Below are 10,768 nucleotides of genomic sequence, written 5' to 3'. Positions count from 1 at the left end.
AAGAGTCTTCTCCAACACCACAGTTCAAAAGCATCAATTTCAGTGCTCAGCTTTCTTCACAGTCCAACACTCACATCCATACATGACCACTGGAATGACCATAGCCTTGACTAGATGGACCTTTGTTGGCAAAGTAATGTTTCTGCTTTTCAATATGCTATCTAGGTTGGTCATAACTTTACTTCCAAGGAGTAAGCGTCTTTTAATTTCATGGCTGCAGTCACCATCTACAGTGATTTTGGAGCCCCAAAAAATTAAAGTCTGACACTGTTTGCAATGTTTCCCCATCTATTTCCCATGAAGTGATGGAACCAGATGCCATGATCTTCGTTTTCTGAATGTTGAGTTTTAAGCCAACTTTTTCATTCTCTTCTTTCACCTTCATCAAGAGGCTTTTGAGTTCCTCTTCACTTTCTGCCATAAGGGTGGTGTCATCTGCATATCTGAGGTTATTGATATTTCTCCTGGCAATCTTGATTCCAGCTTGTGCTTCTTCCAGCCCAGCATTTCTCATGATGTACTCTGCATAGAAGTTAAATAAGTAGGGTGACAATATACAGCCTTGACATACTTCTTTTCCTATTTGGAACCAGTTTGTTGTTCCATGTCCAGTTCTAACTGTTGCTTCCTGACCTGTATACAAATTTCTCAAGAGGTAGGTCAGGTGGTCTGGTATTCCCATTTCTTTCAGGATTTCCCACAGTTTATTGTGATCCACACAGTCAAAGGCTTTGGCCTAGTCAATAAAACAGAAATAGATGTTTTTCTGGAACTCTCTTGCTTTTTCCATGATTCAGCAGATGTTGGCAATTTGATCTCTGGTTCCTCTGCCTTTTCTAAGACCAGCTTGAACATCAGGAAGTTCATGGTTCACATATTGCTGAAGCCTGGCTTGGAGAATTTTGAGCATTACTTTACTAGCGTGTGAGATGAGTGCAATTGTGCGGTAGTTTGAGCATTCTTTGGCATTGCCTTTCTTTGGGATTGGAATGAAAACTGACCTTTTCCAGTCCTGTGGCCACTGATGAGTTTTCCAAATTTGCTGGCATATAAAAATACACCATCGGTGAAAGACGCAATTTATTTTTATATCCCTTAAAAATAGTGCTTTTTCTTCCAGCAATAGAAAAGTCAGGTTAAAAAACTTCTTAAAGTTTTGTCTGTCTATGTATTTAGCCACAAAACATTGATACTTAAAAAAATGTTTTTTCACTAGGAGGAAATTTTTTAACTGTGTAAACACCTCACTTAAGTCTGTCTTTTGAGATTATAGTAATCTATATGGGTTATGACCAACTTCGATAGCATATTAAAAAGCAGAGATATTACTTTGTCAACAAAGGTCTGTCTAGTCAAGGCTATGGTTTTTACAGTGGTCATGTATGGATGTGAGAGTTGGACTGTGAAGAAAGCTGAGCGCCGAAGAATTGATGCTTTTGAATTGTGGTGCTGGAGAAGACTCTTGTGAGTCCCTTGGACTGCAAGGAGATCCAACCAGTCCATCCTAAAGGAGACCAGTCCTGGGTGTTCATTGGAAGGACTGATGCTGAGGCTGAAACTCCAGTACTTTGGCCACCTCAAGCGAAGAGTTGACTCATTGGAAAAGACCCTGATGCTGGGAGGGATTGGGGGCAGGAGGAGAAGGGGATGACAGAGGATGAGATGGCTGGATGGCATCACCAACTCAATGCACATGAGTTTGGGTGGACTCTGGGAGTTGGTGATGGACAGGGAGGCCTGGCATGCTGCGATTGATGGGGTCACAAAGAGTTGGACACCACTGAGTGACTGAACTGAACTGAACTGACTGATATGGCATTCTACATAGAGTATTGGGAAATCTCTGTGTTGCTATCATTTGAGGTTTTTTCATTATAAGAATAAACAATGATTAATAAATCATGTATTTTCCCTATTTTGTTTTGTTCTTAATCTCCAAAGGCTCGACTAGCCCCTTGGGCATTCTATCTTTATTCATTTCCTTTTCACCCATCATATTTATCACGCACCTGTTCCTATGAATATTCTCTTATAGAACTTCTCCCATGTCTCTATTTCCAAACACATCAATCAAACTTTTCTAAAGCTTATACACTAGTTAGGTAATCAGCTTTGCAAATTCTTTCAGATTGCTTTGAGAAACTTGCTTTTCTCTTTATATCTTTGAATGAGAAAAATAAATTGATTTCATATAGTAAGTAGGAAAATATATTCATAATAAAAATTTTAAATCTCAGGGTTAGAAGACTGTGAAACTGAATGAGGTCATTCCCTGAGCCGTATTTTGGAATACTTATCCAAGAAGTAGAGGGTTGGATTTATCATTTCCAGATAATAGATAAGACTACTGTGTATTTGGACCTACATCCTCTTTACAGGATCACTCTGCAGGAACAAAAAATCATTTGACTAGAGAAGACAGTTACAGGAAGTGTTCACAATAAATCAGTCAATATCAAGATTTCTGGTTCTAATAAACTTCTAATGAAATGTTATTAAAAAATTTCATGTGACCAAGTAAGTTTGGAAAACACTGGCGAACAACTGGAATAGAATTTTTCAGTACTTACCATAGGAATTTTTACAGTTTTTACTGTGATATTATGAATTGTGAGACCCTAAAATGAGTCATCTAATATGCAATAACTCTCAAACTCATTTGACCCCAGAATTTATTTTTAAAGCCCTCTTCAAGAACTGGAGATTTGAGGAAAACATTTTGGGAAATATGGGGCTCGAACATAGCTTGATGAAGAAATTATAAAGCATGTTATTCTAGGTCTGTGACTTTCGAATACTTGTCTATAACATTCAGTAGCATCACACATTGCTATTGGTAATATTTGGATAATGATAATATTTAAATGTGCAGTTTTCTAAAATAATTCCCACATCTACTGAATCAGTGATCTAACGGTGGGTCAGGAGATTTATTCTATTTTTAATAAGCATCTCAGATACTCTTATGTGGGCTTGGGCTTAAGAGGTTTTGAAATAATATCCTCCTAGGTCATTGTCCAGTGCATGGACAACACAAGAGAAGACTCTACACATGGACATCACCAGATGGTCAACACTGAAATCAGATTGATTATATTCTTTGCAGCCAAAGATGGAGAAGCTCTATACAGTCAACAAAAACAAGACCAGGAACTGACTGTGGCTCAGATCATGAACTTCTTATTGCCAAATTCAGACTTAAATTGAAGAAAGTAGGGAAAACCACTAGACCATTCAGGTATGACCTAAATCAAATCCCTTATGATTATACAGTGGAAGTGAGAAATAGATTTAAGGGACTAGATCTGATAGAGTGCCTGATGAACTATGGACGGAGGTTTGTGACATTGTACAGGAGACAGGGATCAAGACCATCCCTATGGAAAAGAAATGCAAAAAAGCAAAATGGTTGTCTGAGGAGGCCTTACAAATAGCTATGAAAAGAAGAAAAGGGAAAAGCAAAGGAGAAAAGGAAAGATATAAGCATCTCAATGCAGAGTTCCAAAGAATAGCAAGAAGAGATAAGAAAGCCTTCTTCAGCGATCAATGCAAAGAAACAGAGGAAAACAACAGAATGGGAAAGACTAGAGATCTCTTCAAGAAAATTAGAGATAGCAAAGGAGCATTTCATGCAAAGATGGGCTCGATAAAGGACAGAAATGGTATGGACCTAACAGAAGCAGAAGATATTAAGAAGAGGTGGCAGGAATATACAGAATAACTGTACAAAAAAGATCTTCACGACCAAGATAATCATGATGGTGTGATCACTCACCTAGAGCCAGACATCCTGGAATGTGAGATCAAGTGGGCCTTAGGAAGCATCACTATGAACAAAGCTAGCTGAGGTGATGGAATTCCAGTTGAGCTATTCCAAATCCTGAAAGACGATGTTGTGAAAGTCCTACACTCAATATGCCAGCAAATTTGGAAAACTCAGCAGTGGCCACAGGACTGGAAAAGGTCAGTTTTCACTCCAATCCCAAAGAAAGGCAATGCCAAAGAATGCTCAAACTACTGCACAATTGCACTCATCTCACATGCTAGTAAAATAATGCTCAAAATTCTCCAAGCCGGGCTTCAGCAATACATGAACCGTGAACTTCCAGATGTTCAAGCTGGTTTTAGAAAAGGCAGAGGAACCAGAGATCAAATTGCAAACATTTTATGGATCATCAAAAAAGCACGAGAGTTCCAGAAAAACATCTATTTCTGCTTTATTGACTATGCCAAGCCTTTAACTGTGTGGATCACAATAAACTGTGGAAAATTCTTCAAGAGATGGGCATACCAGACCACCTGACCTACCTCTTGAGAAACCTATATGCAGGTCAGGAAGCAACAGTTAGAACTGAACATGGAACAACAGACTGGTTCCAAATAGGAAAAGGGTACATCAAGGCTGTATATTGTCACCGTGCTTATTTAACTTATATGCAGAGTACATCATGAGAAATGCTGGACTGGAAGAAGCACAAGCTGGAATTAAGATTGCCGGGAGAACTATCAATAACCTCAGATATGCAGATGACACTACCCTTATGGCAGAAAGTGAAGAGGAACTCAAAAGCCTCTTGATGAAAGTGAAAGAGGAGAGTGAAAAAGTTGGCTTAAAGCTCAACATTCAGAAGACAAAGATCATGGCATCTGGTTCCATCACTTCATAGGAAATAGATGGGGAAACAGTGGAAACAGTGTCAGACTTTATTTTTCTGGGCTCCAAAATTACTGTAGATTGTGACTGCAGCCATGAAATTAAAAGACGCTTACTCCTTGGAAGAAAAGTTATAACCAACCTAGATAGCATGTTGAAAAGCAGAGAGATTACTTTGCCAACAAAGGTCCGTCTAGTCAAGGCTATGGTTTTTCCAGTGGTCTTGTATGGATGTGAGAGTTGGACTGTGAAGAAAGCTGCGTGCCGAAGAATTGATGCTTTTGAACTGTGGTGTTGGAGAAGACTCTTGAGAGTCCCTTGGACTGCAAGGAGATCCAATCAGTCCATCCTAAAGGAGATCAGCCCTGGGATTTCTTTGGAAGGACTGATGCTAAAGCTGAAACTCCAGTACTTTGGCCACCTCATTCGAAGAGTTGACTCATTGGAAAAGACTCTGATGCTGGGAGGGATTGGGGGCAGGAGAAGGTGACGACAGAGGATGAGATGGCTGGATGGCATCACTGACTCGATGGATGTGAGTCTGAGTGAACTCCGGGAGTTGGTGATGAACAGGGAGGCCTGGCGTGCTGCGATTCATGGGGTCACAAAGAGTTGGACACAACTGAGCGACTGAACTGAACTGAGGTCATTGTCAACCCAGATGTGATCATCTTTTCATAAAACTCTCTATACCCAGCACTCTCTTCATGGCATTCTTAACTTCTGAATTCTTAAGTGTATAGATAAGGGGATTCAGCATAGGGTTGAAAAGGCTGTGAAACAGGAGAAGGTATTTCTTCTGTTCCTTGGGATTCCCATGTCTGGGTTCAACATACATGATAATGGCTGTGCCATAAAAAAGTCCGACCACACAGAGGTGAGATGAGCAGGTGGAGAAGGCTTTGCTTTGCCCTTCCCCTGACTGGAGTCTAAGGATGGCACGGAAGATGCACACATACGAGATTATAACTGAGGAGAAGGGTCCCACTAGCACAGAAACTGCTCCAGCCAATACCATAAGCTCATTGATGTGTGTGTCTGCACAAGCAAGTTTGAGAACAGCCATGATTTCACAGAAGAAATGATCGATTTTCTGGGCCATGCAGAAGGGTAAGGGCATAAGTAACACTAGATGAACCAAAGACAGAAGGACTCCAATGGTCCAGGAAGTCACCACCAGCATGACACAGACTCTCCAGCTCATGATGACTGAATACCGGAGGGGGTGGCAGATGGCCACATACCGATCATAGGACATCACCATCAGGAGAAGACATTCTGTGATCGCAAATGTCAAGAAGAGAAAGGTCTGTGTGATGCAGCCAGCAAAGGAGATGGGCTTGGCTGGACTCAGGAGGTTGGCCAGCATCTGGGGCACCGTACTGCAGGCATAGGCCATGTCAGCGATGGCCAGGTGTGAGAGGAAGAAGTACATGGGTGTGTGCAGTCTGGGGTCCAGTGAGATGAGCCCCAGGATGACCCCGTTCCCCAGCAGGGTGAGGACATAGAACAGGGAGAAGAGCCCAAAGAGGAGCATCTGAGTCCTTGTGTTAAGGGGAAATCCAAGTAGGATGAACTCAGTGACAGAGGACATATTGTCTCCCATAGCCCTACGACAGAAGGAACTGAGTTAATGTCCAGGGTTAAAGAGAAGTCTCTTAAAAGAGAGCTGTGTCACCTTATACCTTTCTGTGGTGTAAAAATGTATTCAGAAACCCTTTTGGTGAGTTTTTGTGTTTTTAAATGGAATTTTAAATAACTTATTTGGTAATCCTAAAATGTATACATACACATAAACACATATATACATATATTTTCTCTCTTGTTAAGTTTTTAAGAGGCTAAATTTTCAAAATAAGTATGTTGCCACATGTTAATCAAATATAGAGTTTTTGTTTCATTCAGTGAAATATCTCATATCATTGAAATAAATTTTATTCTTCTTTGCTTATATTAAAGTTATCTCCATTTTTTTCCCCAGAAACTATGACACTTAACTGATATACATGCTAAAGTCGTTAAGCTGCTATACATTAATTTTGAGTTGGAAGGTTTTATCAAGGACAGTGCATTCTCTAGGTAGACATACCATTTTCCAAAGTACACCATTAGGAATTAACCACTTACCTGCCTGTTGAGACACACTTTCCACTTCTGCATCTTAGTGGTTACCTCCACAACTAATATTGCACAAAATCTCTGCTTGTTCAAGTACAAAAACCTATTTTCAGCCTACAATCTATTCTTTCACATTTAGCTTTTCACAATATTCAGATGAACATTTATATGAATGCTTGAATAGATATATACTGTGCTGTTTATCTAAACACAAAACAGAATCAATAATTTCATTAGATTAGGACTCATTATTGATAAACACTCTAGAAATACTCTGTTTCAGACATTGGCTCTACAGGTGATTGAGAATAGCTACAGGACTTCTGGGAGGGATGATGGAAAGGGGTCTAAATTCCTTGAAAGATTGAATTAAATAATCTTTCTTACGCTAAGATTCCACAATTAGAATGCAAGTATAAACATAATATTGTCCCTCTTGTTTAAATTTTATTCTCATCTTTTATGCAAGATCATCTTATCTTGGAGAGAGTAAGAATGAATAATAATTCTCAATTTAAATGGCGATAGAACTATAAACATTTACAAATCATCCAATTTCCATTGTTACTCCTTTGTTACTATTCCCGTGATGTCATATCCAGAAAGTTAAAAATAAATCATTTTGTTTATTAAATTCCATTTTACCCACCACTGTTCTGAGGGTGGAGTTATCAAGCTCATACTCATGGCTCAGACTCTTGTTTTTGCACATAAACATACAGCTATTTGTACACTTATACAAAAACTGGAAAAAAAGCTATGACCAACCTAGACAGCATAATAAAAAGCAGAGACATTACTTTGCCAGCAAAGGTCTGTCCAGTCAAAGCTATGTTTTTGCCACTGGTCATGTATGGATGTGAGAGTTGGATCACAAAGAAAGCTGAGCACTGAAGAATTGATGCTTTTGATCTGTGGTGTTGGAGAAGACTCTTGAGAGTCTCTTGGACAACAAGGAGGTCCAACCAGTCCATCCTAAAGAAAATTAGTCCTGGGTGTTCATTGGAAGGACTGATGCTGAAGCTGAAACTACAATACTTTGGCCACCTCATGCGAAGAACTGACACATTGGAAAAGACCCTGATGCTGGGAAAGATTGAAGGTGGGAGGAGGAGGGGACAAGAGAGGATGAGATGGTTGGATGGCATCACCGACTCGATGGATATGAGTTAGAGTCAATCTGGGAGTTGGTGATAGACAGGGACGCCTGGCGTCCTGCAGTCCATAGGGTCGCAAAGAGTTGAACATGACCGAGCAACTGAACTGAACTGAATCCAAAAACTGAATATTCTTCCTTTAAATATTTGACTTCTCTCTGTATGTGATAGTTCAAGCCTATTTTTTTTTTAATAAAAAGGCACTGGACTTTACAAATGTTAAACATTTAGCAGAAAGTCACACACACTTTGCTCCTTACTTATAGTTAGCCACCAGTCAAAAATAACCATTCAGATACAGATTATATTAACACATTGATATTTTGCTTAATATATTATCAAGGAGCAAAATGGGAATGTGAATGAAAATACACTTTTGCATGTTATTGAAGAGTGACGGTAACAAAGCAATGAAAATGATGTTCAAATATATTTGGCCAGAACTCACAAAGGCAATTAAGAAACTTGTGTGTTTAGAGATGAGTGCTGTATGGACCCCACACCACCTTCATGCATAAAAAAGCAAACATACCCGGTGTGGCTAAGTTTCCTGATGATTCTGAAAGACTTGCTCCTCCTCTGAGGACTATCGAAAAAGGACCTTGGTTACTCATGCTGCCTAAGAGAAGAGAAGGCTTTATTCATTTATAATATCCACAGGGCTCCTTCCCAATTGTCATGAGGGTTTGTGTAGGGTACAGTAGGTCTCACACCAATGTGCTCCCTATAGAGGCACACAGAAGACAACCACTGCCCCCCTTCTGAGACGGAAGAGGATTTGTAGTCTCTGAGGAAACAAGAGAAATTGCAAGGTCTTTAGAGGTTAAGAACAGGTAGTATCTTCATAATGAAAAGAGTACACACATATTAAGTTACATTCTTGTTGTTGTTCAGTCACTAAGTCATATCCAACTCTGTGACCCCATGAACCACAGCACACCAGGCTTTCCTATCCTTCACTATCTCCTGGAGTTTGGTCAAACTCATGTCCATTGAATCAGTGATGCCATTTAACCACCTCATCCTCTGTCACCCCCTTCTCCTCTTGCCGTCAATCTTTCCCAGCATCAGGGTCCTTTCCAATGATTTGGCTCTTCACAGCAAATGGCCAACTTATTGGAGCTTCAGCTTCAGCATCAGTCCTTCCAGTGAATACTCAGGATTGATTTCCTTTAGGATTAACTGGTTTGATCTCCTTGCAGTCCAAGCGACACTTTCAAGAGTCTTCTCCAGCACTACAGTTCAATAGCATCAATTCTTCAGTGCTCAGCCTTCTTTATGGTCCAGCTCTCACTCTCTGGTTACTCCATGAATATCACTGCCCCCCCAATACAGGAATTTGTTATGGTTCATGAATTTTTATGTCGGTCCAGCTCCCAAACATACAAGAGGCACTTGGGAGATGCAGAGATTGATTCTTGCTTATTATCTGATAGTGAAACAGAAACTTGACAGTAATTCCTGAAGCTGTATTTCTTTTAGTGTACTTGGCCTCATTTTGCAGCTATGGTGAACCTTGTAGCAGAATAAAAATCTTAATCATCACATCATTTTAGATAGCAACTCAGAACCTACACCCTTGAGCACCGATCTGGAAATGCGTGGGCATCCTAGTTAGGGTTTCATGTTGGACGTGCCCTGCAGCTTGTGGATCTGTCTGGAGGATGAATGAGTAAAGCACAAGGGCTGACGAAGTTTACTTTTGAAAAGCTTTTGATAATTTCTGGTGCTTTCCTCATGGAAAAGATAAGCTCTATAAAAGTAGAGGGCCACTCCTGTCCTCTTTATCCTTATGGTGGGGCACATGTATTCTACCTGTCAGAGTAGGCATATACTACTATCAGTATATACTGAACAGCAGTATTCTAATGCTTCAGAGTGTTATCAAGAGCCCAGTGCTCCAAATCTGCATGTCAGGTTACAATTTCTATCTGATCTACAAGGTCTGAGTAATACAATATGTATTGTTGTTACTCAGTCACTAAGTCCTGTCTGACTCCTTGCAACCCCATGGACTGCAGCATGCCAGGCTCCTCTGTCCTTCACTGTCTCCTGGAGTTTGCTGAAACTCTTTTGCATTGAGTCAGTGATACCATCCAAAGGTCCAATGAATAACAAAATGTATTGGAACCAGTTAATTCCTTGGCCATTTGCCCTTTGTCACTCCTTTGCTGTGAAATGAGCCTGAGGAAATGTGAACAATTGTGAAATGGACTGAGGTGATATTATATATATCTGAAATCACATGATCTAATAGCACTCAGTGGAGGTACTGATCAAGATACTGTGAACAAGAAAGGGAAATTCATACTTGTGATTTATATCATCTGCAACCCAATGGATCATTGCCCTATATAGGGTGGAAGGATTCAATACGTGATCAACTGACTTGGTGGCAGTGGTGGTTTAGTCATTAAGTTGTGTCTGACTCTTGCGACCCCATGCCAGGCTCCTGTGTCCATGGGATTCCCCAGGCAAGAATACTGGATTGGGTTGCCATTTGTTTCTCCAATCAGTTGACTTACTGGTCCCCTTAAGAATAAGGTACCATATTGAGGGCTCAGCATTGGGCTTTGCTGCCAACAGAGCAGATATTCAGCACAGTAGAGCAGCCTTGGTGAGAGGCAGCCTATGCTGTTATATTCGCGCAAAGCCCCATCGCATTGCTTACTGCATTTGTGTGCTCAGTGTGCAGTCAGTGGAGAGGCCAAAGCAGAGGCTGCCCAACATCTACTGAGTCATCCTATACCTGGTTGATTAATGCCTCTTCTGCAATGATGTCTTTGGTTGGCATGAGTGTGCTATGCACAGATTCAGATACTTTGTGTGCTATCTCACA

At 40.4% G+C, this 10,768-nt stretch overlaps 1 protein-coding gene across 1 annotated transcript; it reads right to left on the bottom strand.

The window, feature by feature from the left end:
* Nucleotides 1-5,321: 5,321 nt before the first annotated feature.
* On the bottom strand, nt 5,322-6,260 carry LOC109558025 (olfactory receptor 2A7-like). Its single transcript, XM_019959513.2, has one exon. The coding sequence runs from the start codon at nt 6,258-6,260 to the stop codon at nt 5,322-5,324; it is 939 nt and encodes a 312-aa protein (XP_019815072.1).
* Nucleotides 6,261-10,768: the final 4,508 nt, after the last annotated feature.

The sequence above is a fragment of the Bos indicus genome, chromosome 4, assembly GCF_029378745.1.
Source record: "Bos indicus isolate NIAB-ARS_2022 breed Sahiwal x Tharparkar chromosome 4, NIAB-ARS_B.indTharparkar_mat_pri_1.0, whole genome shotgun sequence".
Lineage (NCBI taxonomy): Eukaryota > Metazoa > Chordata > Mammalia > Artiodactyla > Bovidae > Bos > Bos indicus.
Note: the sequence above shows the minus strand (reverse complement) of the source record. Positions and strands in the feature narration are given on the sequence as shown.

Bases quoted from the DNA above. Each gene is read 5' to 3' on its own strand.
- LOC109558025 (XM_019959513.2), bottom strand. From the start codon at position 6,260: ATGGGAGACAATATGTCCTCTGTCACTGAGTTCATCCTACTTGGATTT.